The 17,968-nt window shown below is 46.6% G+C and overlaps 1 protein-coding gene across 1 annotated transcript in view; it reads right to left on the bottom strand.

Annotated features, from left to right (window-relative positions):
- LOC138299187 (E3 ubiquitin-protein ligase TRIM39-like) overlaps positions 1-13,016 on the bottom strand; it is a 132,199-nt gene extending 119,183 nt beyond the window's left edge. The window contains exons 1-2 of the mRNA XM_069237284.1: positions 12,375-13,016; positions 6,797-6,892 (exon numbers count right to left, since the gene is read on the bottom strand). Of these exons, the coding sequence (XP_069093385.1) occupies positions 6,797-6,892; positions 12,375-12,779 (501 nt within the window). The 5' untranslated portion in view covers positions 12,780-13,016. The remainder of the gene's footprint in view (positions 1-6,796; positions 6,893-12,374) is intronic.
- Between the last annotated feature and the right edge of the window lie 4,952 nt (positions 13,017-17,968).

The following is a 17,968-nucleotide window of genomic DNA, read 5'->3' on the forward strand; positions in this document are numbered from 1 at the left end:
CAAAGCTAATAGTAATCATAACCCTTTGCAGACACCCGATAACACCAAATTGGGCAACTAGTTGAAGCTGTAATAGAAGGAGTCACTGAGGAATAACTCCATATAGGATACCGAGCAACCTATAGAAGTACATTGTACCAAAGGAATCTCCCTTGTGCCCATTCGACCAACATACACCTATTTTAATTTAGCTTTGCTACTTGACTGTCAAGAGAAATTTAGGATTATCAAGGCAACTGTCTCAATTCACACCCGGTTATTGCTTACCCAAACACAAGGAGAGCTCCTCACACCTTCCGATGTGAGTGTGAACACAAGGTCTCTCAACTCTCTGTCCTGATGCAGTTTACACAAATACTGGCAGGACTCCTCTTACCTCCAGATCTGACTGTGAGTGTTACCCTAAAGTCTCTCACCTCACTGCCCTGTCACAGTTCACCTTATTATTATTATTTTTTAGTTTTATATAGTGCTAGCTACACCAGAAGGTATCAGAGCACTTTACAGATCATGTGAAAATGTTTATTAGAGGTGCATGTGAGGAGCTACATGGGTCGAAAGTTAAAGAACAATACAAAATGAAGAGGTCAAAAAGTCACAAAAGTAAATAATGAAGCACTGAGGAATGGCGTTGGAGACTGAAAGAGTCAGGTGACTGTCCCGCTGGATCCTGTAGATGTGGGTTGGATCTTTGGGAATCGTAGCTCAGCTTGTGCTGAAGTAGTTGTTGAGCAGTAGAGATTTGAGGTCCCATATGAAGCAACAAAGAGAGGGGATGCAGCAAAGGTCCTTAGGGAGTGAGTTTCAGATCTTAGGAGCTTTACCTGAGAAGGAGCGCACCTGGGATGATTTCTTCTTCAGATTAGGAGGTACGAGAAGAAAAGAGTTGGAGTTTCTCAGTGACTGACGCTTCCTGTTTTTCATAGTTTGGTTTCTAGGTATTTGGTTTTTTTTTTGCATGAAGGCTTTGTAGGTGATACAAGCTGTCTTGAAGATGCAATTTCCTTCAATGGGAAGCCAATTGACACTCTTGAGGGCAGGTGTGATGTGATGAAATCGTTTAATTCCTGTGAGGAGACTGGCCGCTGTGTTGACATTTCGGAGTTCCTGTGAGAATGGCATTGTCGTAGTTAAGTTTTGAGAGGACTAGTGATTGCACTACAGACTTAAGATCGTCAGGGGGAATAAACGGTTTGATCTTCTTGAGATGTTTTAGTGTGTAGAGTGCTCCTTTGGCTCAGTTGTTGATGTGCTTCTTCAACATGTTTTTGTCCACTGTGATTCCCAAGGATTTAATGGAGATGGAAAGTGAAAGAGAGGAGTTTAGCGCATCCACACTCTTGAGCCATTCTTGGATAGGTAAAGGATTATTTTTGGGGGAGACGAGTAGTAGTAGTTCTGTCTTGTTGGGATTTAGCTTAAGGTAGTTGGTGTTTAACCATGTTTGTATGTTAATTAGTGTGGTGTTAAGATGCCGGAGGTCACTGGATGATTTTATTTAGTAGTAGACTTGTGTGTCATCTGTATATAGGTGATACTTGACCCATGCTTGGTTCAAAATAACTGCAAGGGGTTCTATGAAGACATTAAATAGGGCTGGAGAGAGTATTGAGCCTTGAGGTACACCTTGTGAAACTGATGCAGGTTTCGAGAGACAACTGTTAACTTTTAGGGTCGAGCCTGTGAGTGCAGGTGCTTGCAGGTGCTTGCGCATGCATCTCATATGAGAGACGCTGTTGTGTTCTGTAAAGGGCTTGGAGCCCGCCTGTCGATCACTATTTGTTGGTTTGCATGAAACTCTTCTTTACAGCCTTGTAATTCATCAAGGCATGTCTGGCATCATTTCCGTTCCTCTGTGTGGAGCAGGGATCAAGCACAAATTGATTTCAGCTTAATTAGTGCCCCTCCACTGCTCCCGACGTGATCAAGGTAGTATTTCGTCCTAACTTCCAGTGCCATGCAAACAGAAGGCTTGTGACTGGCAAAAACGTCCCCAGTAGCAAACAAAATTGAAAAGTTTTCATTTTTAAAGTGAACTTTATCTTATTTTGTTAAGTCGTCTTTTCTCATTTTCCACTTGTGTTTTTTGGGGGGGTTTTTTTTGGGTGCTGTTGTCAAAAGATGACAATTAACTTGTTTGAAATATGCAAGACCTATTGCATTGCAAATTCTTGTTATTTGTTGAGAGCGATGTTGCAGATAGGACGAGAACCATTTCAGGACAGTGCCATTGACAATAGTGAAGGTCTTGAGTGTCTCAAGTAAAGCTGGATGATTTACAAATGCTGCAGAAAAGTCGGATAGGGTTAGGAGGCAGGAGTCGCCTTCATTTAAGGATCTGAGGATATAGGCCCTCATTCTGACCTTGGCGGGCGGCGGAGGCCGCCCGCCAAAGTCCCGCCGTCAGGTTACCGTTCCGCGGTCGAAAGACCGCGGCGGTAATTCTGACTTTCCCGCTGGGCTGGCGGGCGGTCTCCTTCAGACCGCCAGCCAGCCCAGCGGGAAAGAGGCTTCCACGATGAAGCCGGCTCGGAATCGAGCCGGCGGAGTGGAAGCTGTGCGACGGGTGCAGTTGCACCCGTCGCGTATTTCACTGTCTGCGCAGCAGACAGTGAAATACATTTAGGGGCCCTCTTACGGGGGCCCCTGCAATGCCCATGCCAGTGGCATGGGCACTGCAGGGGCCCCCAGGGGCCCCGCGACCCCCCCTACCGCCATCCGGATCTCGGCGGTCCGACCGCCGGGATCTGGATGGCGGTAGGGGGGGTCGGAATCCCCGCGGCGGTGCAGCAAGCTGCGCCGCCGCGGAGGATTCAATGGGGCCGCGGTACACTGGCGGGACCCCGCCAGTGGTGCCGGTCCGACCGCGGCTTTACCGCCGCGGTCGGAATCCCCATTGGAGCACCGCCGGCTTGTCGGCGGTGCTCCCGCGGTCCTCCGCCCTGGCGGTCAAAGACCGCCAGGGTCAGAATGAGGGCCATAATGTATTGAGCATAGCAGTGTCTGTGCTACAGCCTTTCCTGAATCCTGATAGGAATGTGTTGTGGAGGTTGAATTCTTCCATGTGTTGGTTGAGTTGAAGCAGGACACTCTTCTCCAGCCTTTTGGCTAGGAAGGGAAGGTTGGTGATAGGTCTGAGGTTATTGAGGTCGCTGGGGTTCACCCCTGTTTTTTTAGAATGGGTGTAACTTGGCCTATGTGGAGGGATTCAGGACACAGCCCGCTGACAGAAAGGCATTTATGATTTTGGTCCAAAAAATAGGGAGATGATATTGTTGAGGTTCAGTACGAGGGTGGAGGAGAGGGGATCAGTTTGTGGGCTTCAAGTTCCTGATTATTTTGAAGACTTCTTCTGTCATGGGTTTGAACTTTGTCCACTTAGCAATGTTTTTCAGTTGTAGGAGATCAATACTATTTTTTGTTTTTTCTTGGATCACTCCGGTCTTTAAATAAGTCTCAGGAGGAGGTTTCCGTGGTGACCTCTGTGTCATTGAAGCAGGCAGGCTGGGATGTTGGACTAGTGTTGTGAATAGAGATTGTTCAATTTTTGCAACTTTGTCAGTGAGGAAGTTAGCTTTTTCTTCACAGCGTTCATTGGAGGCTGTTTTTTAAGGTAAAGGTAGTTTGTTGTTTTAGTATGTTGAAAAGCTCCCTTTGTCTGTTCTTCGCACAGTCCAGTTGATTGTGAAAGAAAGTGGCATTTTCTCTAAATATGTGTTTCTTGTAGGACAGCCATTTGGATCTTAGGAGTGTGAGGTGTGCCAGTGAGGGGTTCTGTCTCCATAGCCTTTCAGTGTGTCTTAGTTGTCTCCTCTCATTAGTAAGCTCTAAGTTGAACCAGGATCTAGATTGGATTTTTCTAGGTTGCTTTAGTTTGAGCAGTACAACTTGATCAAGAACATCTCACATGCCTGAGCTATATTGCTCGGTGAGGTCATCTACGGTGTGAAAGAAAGGTTGCAAGTGTAATTGGGTGCTGATCCAAGATTACAGCTCAGTTAGAGGAATTAGTTTGATGTTTTCTGCCCAGTGTGTGGGTTTGTTGGTGGCAGGGGCGGGTGTATGGGATGGGTATTGAGATCAAACAGTGTAAGATGGTGATCAGACCAGTCGATGGGCATGATGGATTGAAGGGAGACAAACTCACTTCTTGTAATTTTAGCATCTAGAGTAAAGCCTTTGCTGTGGGTCTGTTCATTGCAAAGTTGCTTGAAGTCATTGATATCAAGAAGGCTTATTAGATTACGGACTGTGGTTTCTTCTGTGTTATTTTAGTGCAGGTTGAAGTCCCCTAGGAACACATCATTTAGGGAGTTAGGAAGCACTGTACTATTAGGTCGTTAAGTTTTTTGGTGAAGAGTGTGCGATCACTAGCGGGGTGATAGGTGGTGTGGCTATTGGTAGCAGTGGTGCCTTTACTTGCGAGGTTTACTCCGAGGTATTCAAAGTCCAAGAAGTTTGTTGATTCTAGGGTATTAAGCTGGATTTCTTTTTTGTGGATGATCGCTAGCACTCCCCCTGTTCATCCTGGTCTGTCCCTTCTGAAGATAGAACAGCCAGGAGGTGTGAGCAAGTCTAGATTCGGGGCTGAGTGTTCATTGAGCCAGGTTCCATTAGAAATGCACTGTCTATTCCATCAGCAATTATAGTTTCAGCTAATTCTGTGGCGTGTTTCACTGCTGATCTGCAATTAAGGAGCATGCAGGTTAGTGAGTTAGGACTATTACTTATAGAGTGTAGTGTCTGGATAGTGGTGTACTGAGCAGGTGGGTTTGAGCAATATGTTAGCTCGAGGGATTCGATTTATGCCCAAGATTACTGAGATTCTGGAGGGAGGTTTGGGGTCAGTGTGCAGGGTTTTTCTGCTGTAGGATTCGCTGAGTGATTCTACTTCCATCGAGCATAGTGGTTTGTGAGCTCGGTAGAGTCTGTGGGTTAGGCGGCTCAAGGGAATAGAGGTCCAGCACATGTACTGGCAACCTCTCGGAGATCTTTTATTAGGAGTCCACTTCTCTATTCTCGGGTTGGGGGGCAGGGGAGAGTTGTGTGTTAACTTGACCTAGATTGCAAGATCGTTTTTAGATGTGAAATGTCTTTAGCTAGAGAGTCAATTTTTTGTTCTATACTGCTCATGAGCAGGGTAAGAGTATAGGGGAGGCTTTCTGTTCCATGGGTGAGTGGACACACGCCAGGTACCAAGTCTACAGAGGGTGGGCGATCCTCAAAAGAGGGGAGGGCAGTGTCATTGAGGAGGGGAGTGTAGAGAGTCTGTTTGGGCTGGGTGGGTTTTATATTGAGAGTCGGGGTTGTGTTTGAGGGGGGTCAGTGGGTACAGTCCTGAACTGGGGCTGGCACTATCATGTCCACCGTGTGAGTCAAGGGGCTGTGTTTCGGTGTGGTCGTTAGTTAGGTTGGGTGCAGTGGACTTCGGAATGACGTTTTCTAGACTAAGGAATGTGATGGCCGTGGCAGTGGTGAATTGTGTAGAAGGGGAGTTCTGGGACAGGAAATTGGGTTAACGGACAGGGGAGGAAGTGAGGGGGGTGAGTGGGGAGCAAAATCAGCATGTGTTAATAAGGCGAGAAGCGACAATAAGTGCTGATCAAAGATGGTGAGGTGATGGTCTGATGCTTGAATTAATATGTTCCCCATCAAGCAGATATATATGGAGATCTCACCTCTAAAACTTTGGGAGGGGGCAGTGGTGAGTTTAGTTCCATAGAGCATCTTCATTGTTTTGCAATTTGTAGGTGGAGAAGGAAACTGTTCCTCCATTTTGCAGGGCCTTTAGAGTAGAAAATGAAGTCAGTTTTCCAGTTGCTGTTATTTGTGCTGTAGTAGGTATCAGCTACTCGTTTTCCTGGAAGTTTTTTGAGTAGGTTCCGTTTTAAGTTTTTTTAAAATTATTAGAGAGATTTAACACAAGAAGGCTCCCTTCACCTCTAGATCTGACTCTCGGGGTACCCCTTTGTCTCTCGCCTAACTGCTCTGTTACACTTTACTTAAACACAAGCAGGGCTCCCCTCACCTCTAGTTTAGTCTCTCATGGGGTACCCCGTGTCTCTCACCTCAGTGTCCTGTTACAGTTTACTTAAATACAAACGGGTTCCACTCACCTCTAGATCTGATTCTCGGGGTACCCCCATGTCTCTCGCCTCATTGCCCTGTTACACTTCACATAAACACAAGCGGGCTCCCCTTATCTCTAGTTTGGCCACTCAGGGGTACTCCCCTGTCTGCTACCTCGTTGCCCTGTTACAGTTTACGTAAACACCATCATGGCCTCTTTGACCTGTAGTTTAGCCTCTCAGGGGTACCCTTGTGCCTCTCACCTCACTGCACTGTAACAGCTTACATCACATAAACACCATCAGGGCTCCTCTCACCTGTAGTTTAGCCCCTCAGGGGTACCCTTGTGCCTCTCACTGCACTGTTACAACTTACATCACATCCACACCATCAGGGCTCCTCTCACCTGTAGTTTAGTCTCTCACAGTTACTCCCATGTCTCTTTATGTAAACACCATCAGGGCCCCTCTCACCTGTAGTTTAGTCTCTCAGGGGTACCCTTGTACCTCTCCCCTCACTGCACTGTTACAACTTACATCACATCCACACCATCAGGGCTCCTCTCACCTGTAGTTTAGTCTCTCACAGTTACTCCCATGTCTCTTTATGTAAACACCATCAGGGCCCCTCTCACCTGTAGTTTAGTCTCTCAAGGGTACCCTTGTGCCTCTCACCTCACTGCACTGTTACAGCTTACATCACGCAAAACCATCAGGGCTCCTCTCACCTCCAGCTCCTCCGCCGTCCTGCTTCCTTCAGCTGTCCATGTCTGCAGGTCCTTCAGCTCCTTCTTCAGTCGCTCCACATGGTCATGAAGTGATTTCTGAAATGCAGACCACAGATTCTTATTACCCAATCCCTTTCCTCTACACTAATATTTGTGTTTAATTAAAGAAGGCAAGAATGGTTACTTTATCAGTTACCAAATGGTTAGATGTTAATGTTTGTAGCTATGTTCAAAAACACTAACAGAATAGACTCCTGCAAAAGCAGAATGAGAGAAACAGTAGATGGAGCGATTAAGTAATAAACTTATCATGAGGTAAATGGAGAGGTTAGCTAGCGAGAGAGAGAACAGATGGGTAGAGAGACATGAGGTAGTGATGTGGATGCGAGGCAGAGAGAGAAATTAGCTGCAGAGGAGAGGGCAGTGGTAAAGTAGAAAAAGGACTGAGTGAGAGGTAAGGGAGTAGAGACATGAAGAGAGAGAAATAGAGATGTGGGGGAAAGATAGAGATGATGTTGAGTGAGAAGTGAAGTAGATGGAGGAGAGTTACAGGGAGGTTAGATGGAAACAGTGCTGTGAGGTCAGAGAGAGGCTGCCCACCACCACACACATCCTTTGCAACATGATGTGGAGGTGTGTGCTTGCTGTCTAGCAAAGATAGGTACAAAGTCCTATGACTAGACAGAATCTAAAACATTCCACACACTGTATGTGTGCCATACAGAGCACATTGTTGCAAAGTTCACCAGGCAGAGCAAAGCGCTATTTATGCAGAGAAAAGAGCACCTTTCCACAGTGAAATATCTTTAGTGCCGGAAATTATGCGCCTTTGCAGGAGTCTGCATTGCTTTGAGTCACTTTGCGTTACTTTGCTCCAGACAGAACCACTGTTAAATCTGCTCTTATGTTTCTGTTATGCATGCTCAATTATGAAATTAGGCCAAACCCAGTAGCACACACTGATGGAAAGTGGACTAGGTAGAGAAAAGCGCTACTTCAGCAGAGAAAAGAGCAGCTTTCCAGAGTGAAATACCTTTTGTGTTGGAAAGTAAATGCCTTTGCAGCAGTCTGAAATGCTTTGTATCACTTTGCGTGACTTTGCCTCATGGCAAACTCTTAGTAAATCTGCATCTAAGTTTCTGTTAAGCATGCTCAATTCTGAAATTAGAAACGAGTTGGGTTTTTTTAGCACCAGTATTATAGCCTGGAAATTAACTATCCCACTCCCCTTACTAGAGGGACCCTTGGAAGGTGGGGCCCTGGACAATTGCCCACTCCCCCTATGCCTTAAAAGCCTCTGAATGCAGGCCTAGAGAAATGGCTACAGACCGCTGAGAAGGAGTTTATATGTGCATGATGGCAGCCAGTGGAGAATCTTTGGTAAGTCTTAGACCAATGGTCATAATAGGAAAACAGAAAAGTGAAATATGAATATTGAAAACCCCTAATTCATCATTCATCGGAGAACTGGGAGGTAGGTGCTTCAAATGTGATGAGGCTGATTTTTGTTTAGCTTGCAGTCATTTTGTATGTCCATGTTAGACCCAGGCCCGCTCAGCCTTCTCACTTCTAACGTACTCAGGCTCCTTTTCAAATTGACAACCCCAAGTGAGGATCACCAATGACTAGCTCAGCATCCACAATTTTACATTATCTCTATCTCTTCAAGGTTCTTCTTCGCTCTTCTCACAAGATGGTTGTGGACTTGCTAGGCCCCACTGTCTGAGACTCAGTTTCTGTTAAGTGAATGTTTGTTTATGCCTGCATAGGTACAATAAATATACAAAAAAGGGGAAATATGGGGAGGGAGTTAGAATTAGAATGCTCATTTGCTTGGTGGGGAGGCGAAGCTCTTCCTGTGTGGCGATGTTACTATGTTTGCATAATAAACATATGTTAGACTTGTGGCAGGTTAGGAGCTTCTGTTTGTATTCACATTGATCTAAGGGATATTTAAGGAGTTTTGCAAATGAAACAGTGTAATCTAAGGTACAGCTCTTCAAAGGGCACAAGCACTCACAACATGATGATCTGGGAGATACCTCTGCTGTATGAAGTTTGTGTCTCTTTCTCCACACACATAGCTAGGGGCACTGGAATTATGCAATTAGCGGCTGCAGCGTTTCTTTACATGATTACAGAATTGCCGCATTTGCAACATAGTCCATCGTCTGCTGCATAATCTACTGATTTTAACAAAAAAACGTTTCTAGCTTAAACAGATCTAAAGTTATCAAAAGTGCACGAAGTGGAAGGCCCTTCATAAAGGCTGACTGGTCACCTTTCTGTTGTACTTGGTTGCTAAACTGATACAAATGTGAAGACAGTGTTAACATGGCTAAAAGTAACAAACAAAAAGTAATATTATCCCGAGGTGAGCCATATTACACAGCATAATTTGCCTTTTCTTGATGAATGATTTAGCGAGCCCTATCGCATAATTTGGTACTTCGCTGACAGATAATTCCAATGCCCCTGCAAGTAGCTCAGTAATCTGACTCCAAAGCAGGGGCACCTGGGTAATCCATGGGAAAGCTGGACTCTGTGGGGCCTCCAGCAGGCGTAAGGCGGGAAACAAGGATTCCACAGAGATGTGAGAATAGCCTTCTTACTGTACCATAGAGATGTGACGTAAGCCTCCTTACTGGACCATAGAAATGTGAGATGAGCCTCCTACTGTTCCATAGAGATGTGAGGGATGCCTCTTTACTGTACCATAGGGAAGTGAGGGAAGCCTTCATAGGGTACTTTAGAGATGTGAGGGGATCCTCCTTACTGTACCATAGAGATGTGAGGGGTGTCTCTTTACTGTACCTTAGAGATGTTCAGGGAGCCTTGTTAGAAATAGGGTCTCCAGTTGGCAGAGGTATGCACCCTGTCCAAGTAGGGACCAAAATCCTAGCCAGGGTAAGTCCAAAACACACCCTAAATAAAGCTGTGCTCGCCCTCTGGGTGACCACTCCTCCCCTCCTTCCTAGCAAAGATGGATCATTAGGATATGCAGGCTACACCCCAGTTCCCTTTGTGTCACTATCTAGTGTGAGGTGCAACCAGCCCAACTGTCAAACTGACCCAGACAGGGAATCCACAAACAGGCAGAGTCACAGAAATGGTATAGGCAAGAAAATGCTCACTTTCTAAAAGTGGCATTTTCAAACACACAATCTTAAAATCAACTTTACTAAAAGATGTATTTTTGAATTGTGAGCTCAGAAACCCCAACCTCCACATGTCCATCCGCTCCCAAAGGGAATCTACACTTTAATCAGATTTAAAGGTAGCCCCCATGTTAACCTATGAGAGGGACAGGCCTTGCAACAGTGGAAAACGAATTTAGCAATATTTGTCAGGACATATAAAACACATTACTATATGTCCTACCTTAACCATACACTGCACACTGCCCAAGGGGCTACCTAGGGCCTACCTTAGGGGTGCCTTACATGTAAGAAAAGGGAAGGCTTAGGCCTGGCAAGTGTGTACACTCGCCAAGTCGAATTTACAGTTAAAACTGCACACACAGACACTGCAGTGGCATGTCTGAGACATGATTACAGAGCTACTTATGTGGGTGGCACAACCAGTGCTGCAGGCCCACTAGTAGCATTTGATTTACAGGCCCTGGCACCTCTAGTTCACTTTACTAGGGACTTACTAGTAAATCAAAGATGCCAATCATGGAGAACCAGTTACATACACATTTTAAACAGGAGCACTTGCACTTTAGTACTGGCTAGCAGTGATAAAGTGCCCAGAGTAACAAAAACAGTAAAATCAGAGTCCAGCACACATCAAAAACCTGGGGAACAGAGGCAAAAAGTTAAGGGAGACCACGCCAAGGATGAAAAGTCTAACAACCAGAATGGGGTTTCTGAACTAGGGTGTGGGCCATCAGTCCAGCCGTAGGGGGGAAAATCCCCCATGAAGGGTCAGGGTACTGGATACATCATTGTTCAAGGCCATCCGCCAGTTAGTTCATTGATAGACAGCCCACATATGTCCAGGCAATGTCCAGGCCCATCCAAGACTGGTGAACACCCCCGACCCTTGCCAGGTACAACGCGAAGGGACAACAAAAAGGAAAGGGTTAGTTTAACCGATTTATAGTATCCCGGCAATGGGGGAAATGAATTTTGAATGAATTTCGACTCACTGGGTGCCATTAGGGGTGTCTGTCTCGGGGGTACTGACACACAAAGGTACGGTAGAAGGGAGGAGGAATTGAAACAATAATATATTGGAGGGCGCTATATGGGGTTGTGTCCACCTCCGTCCTGGTGTACATAGTAACTGTTAACACTGTGTACTCTTGGGCATATTGTGATGTTCCACCCGTGATTAACACCTGCTCTTGGACACCAGCAGCCTCCTGCCCCAGGTAACAACGTTCACTAACACATGGCATCATACACCTTGTACTCATGTAACCCTCTGGAATGTAGAGGTGCAGCGAACGAGACCTACAGCCTGGGAGACTCTTTAAAGGGGGCGCTGTGTGGTACGATAACTATAGAGTAATTATTCTGCAAGCAAATGGCGACCTTCTGCTGGTGAACATTTACTAGTGTTTAATGGGAAACTGAAAGCAGACTGTCCGTTTACCGCATAATTGTGATTCTGTGAACTGACCTTTTTCGGCTCGTTTTGTCCAGAGTTTATCTGAAGAAAACGTCGACTTTATAACAGCTGCAGGAGAAACCTACCTGTCAAAAAACCACAAAATGCAAATCAGACTCTTTGTGCTGCCCCACCCTAGGTGTGTGCCTATTCCCCTTGTACTCCTAAGCAGCCTATGTTATGTAACGCTCAGAGTCGGACCATACCTGTATCTCAGAGCTGCTCAGTACTCACAGGAGCGGCTCACGGCACGTGGTGGGGGTATGCAGCATGCAGGGGGGATTAAAAATAAAATAAAAAACAAAAAAACGTACCTAAATCCGCTGCCACCACCAACACGCAGTTCCTCTTTCCTTCGCCGCAGGTAGAGGCTCCCAGTCTGCCCTGCAGCCAATCTGAGCGTAGCTGTCAGGCTCCAATTGGTCAGAGCGCCCAGCCAGGGCGTTCCCAGGCAGACCAGGAGAGTCTGCCTGCTCTCTCCAACCAAGCACTGCGGTGGCAGAGCTTAGTTCGCATGTATGTTTTGCTGGCCCAAGACAGCCGGCCAAACATACATGCGCATTAAGCCCTCTGTGCTCGTCAGCCTCGTGGCCCCGCCCCTTCTACAATACAACGATAATAAACTCAGTTTGTATTGCAGACGTTTGTCAGCTGCTGCTGCTGGCAGGGATACGACGCTCCTCCGCCCTAGTGCAGGAGCCACCCCTGCATACTCACCTCATACTCCTGGGCAGCCTCTGGAATAGGAAGCACATAGTGAGACCACACTCATATCCTAGAGCAGTGGCATACTCGCCTTCTACACCTGGGCATCCTCTGAAATAGGGTGGCGCGCACAGAGTGAGACCTTCACAGAGCTGTGGCGTGGCGCACTCACCTTGTACCCCTGGGCAGCTTCTGGAATGGGAAGCGCAGTGCTACACCCCATCCATATCACAGACCCGTGGAGTGGCGCACTCACCTTGTACTTCTGGGCAGCCTCTGGAATAGGGCGCACCATGTGCTGTCTGTGTTCCTTGGCCTCTCGACAGACCACACAGATGGTCACCTGATCATCTTCACAGAACAGCTTCAGCTTCTCTTCATGTTCTCTGCACAGATTCTCCCCCTGGGGGGCCGCACTCGGTGTGTGAAGCTGTTTCAACAGCTCTACTATGTTCCCCAGCTGTCTGATGGGTCTTAGTATTTTGTTCTTAGAGGTGTCGCGGCACTGAGGACAAGGGAAGTCTGTCTCCAACCCTTCCCAATACTGAGTGATACAGGACAGGCAGTAGGTATGTCCACACTCTGCAGCCACGGGGTCTGTGAAATATTCCAGGCATATGGAGCAGATGGCCTCCTCCTTGAGCTGTTTGTTTGCCGCCATTTCTTATATAAAAGTTTCGTTTCTCCCGGTCTGTGAAGTGGGCGTGTCTTTGTCTATTCTTCTTTACTCCCCTCATCTGAAGTCACAGGGCTGGATCCAGCTGAGGTGGGCGTGTCTGCAGATGCGAAGGTCCAGGCTTTCTCTGGAGGGGTGTGACCACATCTACACCTGGGTGTGTCTGCAGCAGACAGAGGCGTATAAACATCTGTGAATGGGCGTGTCTACAGCTGCAGAGGCGCGGCTCCGGGGTGAGTGGGAGCGGCTTCGGGTGTGAGTGGGCGTGGCTCCAGTTGTGTTTGACTGAGCTACGGTCTATGGTTAGTTCAGTGTCTTGTACGTTTCTCTGGACCCGGTGAGTACTTTTAGTAGGAAAGCGGAAGAGGTTAAATTTCGACTCCTGAGGTCATCACTTTCTATGTATGTGTGTGTGTATTCTAGCACACGTTATGCTGCATTTTCAATAAAAACTACAAGTTTCAGCCGAGAAGGAACAGGATGAAGCTCCTCTTTATTTTTAAGTTTTATGTGGCGCGAAGGAGCCTCGAAGCCCCTTAAGAGCGATTTACATAAATCGCCCGATACTTTACAGAAAGTCGAATTCATATATTTTATGGGGTTTTTAGGTACATGGAAGTGAAATGATTGCAACGGGAACACGGGATGTTGAGCCAACGCTGGGAGTCGAACCTGCTTCCCCATTTCCTAAAACTCTACTCTAGTTCTCATGTCAGGCTTTATCTTGCTTAACCCGCATTCTATACGTGACCCCCTCCCCCGCAGCTCGAGGTCTCGGCAGAATGGATTTTAAGAGGCGAAGTATGAAGCAATATTACTGTCCCAATGCCCAGTTTACTAACTGAATGCAGCCTGGATATGATTAGATAGTGCTTTTGGGTCAGTGACAATCTGGACACAAGTCTTAACAAGCATTTGCAATGCACTACGGTCTCGCATTTCTCCGAGTTACAGCTATTAGCAGTTGTAAACTCCCAACCGGATTTTTCTTGCCACATTGAATGGAAAAAAACAGCGCGATCGCCCTGCTACAGTTAACTCGTATCTACGTAACCGGCAAAAACTATGTAACAGGGTGGATGTTATGCAAAGCGCTCGACTTCTGCCAAGCGAGATCGCGCTGCGAAAAAACACATAAAAAGTAGTCCACAAACCTGACGGGAAACAGCGAGCCTCGCATGTTTTCAGTACTTGGTCGCTGCGCTCGAGGAGGGCTAACCACCGGAAAAGGCATGACGTATGTGTGCCTTCCACTAATGAAAGCAAGCAGATTTTAACAGGCAAGCCTATGAACCACTGAAAGATACTGACGTGGACGGGGCTCTGAGCCCTTTTCTAACTCCTAAAGAGTCTCGCAGGCGAAATGCATGCGCAATCGCATGCGACGCAGGCTCGACCCTAAAAACAGAAGTGGAGGAATTAAACAAAATAGGCAGTATGTAAGTGACATGGTGCGTGACATCACAGGAAGTGGTATTAGAACCCAGGACCTCACAGGAAGTGACATCAGATTTTAATCTTAACACCTCAGACAAATGTTTAGCAGGTCTATCATGTATTGTATTGTAATTGTATTTATATAGCGCTTACTACCCCTGACGAGGCATAAAAACGCTTTACGCGAGTAGCACGCTACTCCGGAACCCAAAGGGAATTAGTGGTGGATTGGAATAGGGAAATATGAGTAGAGAATTAGTATTATTAAGAATCAATTTGAGCAGAGGATATGTGAGTTTGTTAGTTGGATTGACTAGCGTAATGGAGGGATAGAGAAGGGAAGGATCCAGAAGTGTTAATTGGAGATTTATGGTGATAGGATGAGGCTTGGGATGAGTAAAGGAGAGATGGCGGGCGGAAGAGTCTGTGGATAGGGTTAGGGGGAGCATAGTAGAAGGAGCGGTTTTGGATCAATCAAAAGTGATTTAAATGAGGGAGAATTTGGTAGGGGTGTTTGGGAGATCATGGTAGTAAACAGGTTTGGGGTGAGCTAGATGTGGTATAGGAGGGAAGAGCTTAGGCAGTGTTTATTCGGAGATGAAAGTAGTAGAATGGGTTTGGGATGAGTCAGAGTGGGCATGGAGGATAGATTGATAGAGACATAGGGAGATGGGGAGACAGAGTAAAGCTTACAAGAGAGTACATGTATATTATTTTTATTTACTTATTTTATATATATATATATACATATATATACATTCTTTGTTTTAACATTTTATTTATTTATTATTATTTGATTTAATAATTTATACTTTGAATTGTATTTATAGATTTTATTTTATTTATTTTTATTTAGTTCTTCACTAGTACAGTAGGACTAGAGTAATAAATAAATAGATATGTAAAAACATATTAAGGGAATATATGTGCTAGGAATATAATAATGGGTATAATAATATGAGAAGAAAAGTAGTATTGCATAAAAACAGACTGTCAAGATTTGCAATATTTGAAGTTAATTAATTAGTGTACTTTTCGAACATTAATTTATCTTTCCTCAGTTTTTGAATAGCGGAATGCTTATGATAATAAAACATTTGATCATTGTGACATGAAAACAAAAGCAGGGATCTAGGAGCATATATATATTTAACCGTGAGTAAATATACATTTGTTAAACAGACTTAAAGAGTATGGGGGTCATTCTGACTCCCGCCGGCCGCGGTAACCGCAGGGCCGGCGGGAGCCGCCAGAATACCGCTGCGCGGTCAAAAGACCGCCGCGGTTATTCTGAGTTTCCCGCTGGGCGGGCGGGCAACCGCCATAAGGCCGCCCGCCCGCCCAGCGGGAAACCCCCTTCCACGAGGATGCCGGCTCCGAATGGAGCCGGCGGAGTGGAAAGGGTGCGACGGGTGCAGTTCCACCCGTCGCGATTTTCAGTGTCTGCTATGCAGACACTGAAAATCTCAGTGGGGCCCTGTTAGGGGGCCCCTGCAGTGCCCATGCCATGGGCATGGGCACTGCAGGGGCCCCCAGGGGCCCCATGACACCCGTTACCGCCATCCTGTTCCTGGCGGTGAAAACCGCCAGGAACAGGATGGCGGTAAGGGGGTCGGAATCCCCATGACGGCGCTGCAAGCAGCGCCGCCATGGAGGATTCCCTAGGGCAGCGGGAAACCGGCGGGACACCGCCGGTTTCCCGTTTCTGACCACGGCTGTACCGCCGCGGTCAGAATGCCCATGGGAGCACCGCCAGCCTGTTGGCGGTGCTCCCGTCATTTTAGCCCTGGCGGTCGACGACCGCCAGAGTTAGAATGACCCCCTATGTGTATAATTTATTATTATGAAATAGTAACAATATATATTTCTTAAAGAACTATACATATTTAGAATATACACATAATCAGATTATAAATACTTATCAACACAGGCATATGCAGTCTATTGCTGTTTGAATGTGGTGGTTATGAAGGAAAGTGCCAACTCTTGAGTAGTCTTCTGAAGGCAAGATAGTTATCCATGGATCTAATATTTGGGGGTAATGAATTCCATAGTTTGGCTGCTTGAACGGAGAAGGATGTATCTACCACCTATTGTCTTTTCCTTGTATGGTGGTGTTGTAGGAGGCTGGCCTGGCTTATAGTGGGTACCTGATGGTACTTACACCCTGTGCCAGGTCTAGTTATCCCTTATTAGTAGATTACTAGTGTGCTAGCAGCTTAGGCTGATAGAGGTAGCTATAGCAGAGCTGAACTAGGAGACATGCAAAGCTCCTACTGAACCACTTATATCATATAGGTACTATATCATAAGAAACACAATACTCAGAGTTACTAATAATAAAGGTACTTTATTTTAGTGACAATGTGCCAAAAATATCTCAGAGGATATACTCCCTTAGGAGGTAAGTAAAATACACAAAATATACACACAAACCAAAAATCAGGTAAGTAAACAGTTAGAAAAGTAGTGCAAACACTATAGAATACAATAGGGTACAATAGGCCTAGGGACAACACAAACCATATACTAAGAGTGTGGAGTGCGAACCTAGTGTAGTGTGTAGAGGGTCACTGGGAGTGTAAACAAACACTAAGGGTGTCCAAGATACCCCACCCCAAGACCCTGAAAAGTAGGAGTAAAGTGACAGAAACACACTAACCTCATGATAGGAGATTCTGCAAAGACCACAACAGACTGCAAAGCACTGAAGACGGATTCCTGGACCTAAGGACCTGTAAAGGAAGGGGACCAAGTCCAAGAGTCATGAAAGTGTCCAGGGTGGGCAGGAGCCCACTAAACCCCAGATGAAGGTGCAAAATGGCTGCCTCCGGATGGAAGAAGCTGAAGATTCTGCAACAACGAATGATGCCAGAAATTTCTCCTTTGTGCAGAAGATGTCCCACGGAGTGCTGGAGGACGCATCGCTGCTTTCTTGGAGAAAGACCACAAACAAGCCTTGCTAGCTGCAAAGGTCACGGCTGAAGATAAAGGGTGCTGCCCGGGCCCAAGAAGGACCAGGAGGACGCCACTTTGAAGAGGCGACAGAGGGGGCCCTCAGCAACACAGAGATCCCACGCACAAGAAGGCAGCACCCGCAGAAGTACTTGAACACAGGTTCAAGAAAACTGAGCAGGGCGGTCGTCTCAACACTAAAAAAGAGGGTCCCACGAAGCCGGTGGTCAACTCAGCGAGTTGAGCAATGCAGGACGGAGTGCTGGGGACCTGGTGTAGGAAGTGGAGTTCGTGTTTGACAAACCCCCGGACCATATACTCTTATGGCTACCCACCACTTACAATGTCTAAGGTTTTGCTTAGACACTGTAGGGGCATAGTGCTCATGCCCATATGCCCTCACCTGTGGTATAGTGCACCCTGCCTTAGGGCTGTAAGGCCTGCTAGAGGGGTGACTTACCTATTCCACAGGCAGTGTGAGGTTGGCATGGCACTCTGAGGGGAGTGGCTACTGTCCTTTAGCGTGGCTACACCCTCTTTGTGCCTCCTCCCAGTGGGGAAGGGGGCACATCCCTAATCCTATTGAAGAAATCCTCCAAACTCAAGATGGAGGATTTCTCAAGGCACCTTAGGGGCTGTCCTGACTGGTGGGTGACTGCTCTTTGTTTTTCTCATTATCTCCTCCAGCCTTGTCGCCAAAAGTGGGGGCAGTGGCCGGAGGGGCGGGCATCTCCACTAGCTGGGATGCCCTGGGGCGCTGTAACAAAAGGGGTGAGCCTTTG

This window comes from Pleurodeles waltl, chromosome 6 (assembly GCF_031143425.1).
Source record: "Pleurodeles waltl isolate 20211129_DDA chromosome 6, aPleWal1.hap1.20221129, whole genome shotgun sequence".
NCBI classification, from domain to species: Eukaryota; Metazoa; Chordata; class Amphibia; order Caudata; family Salamandridae; genus Pleurodeles; species Pleurodeles waltl.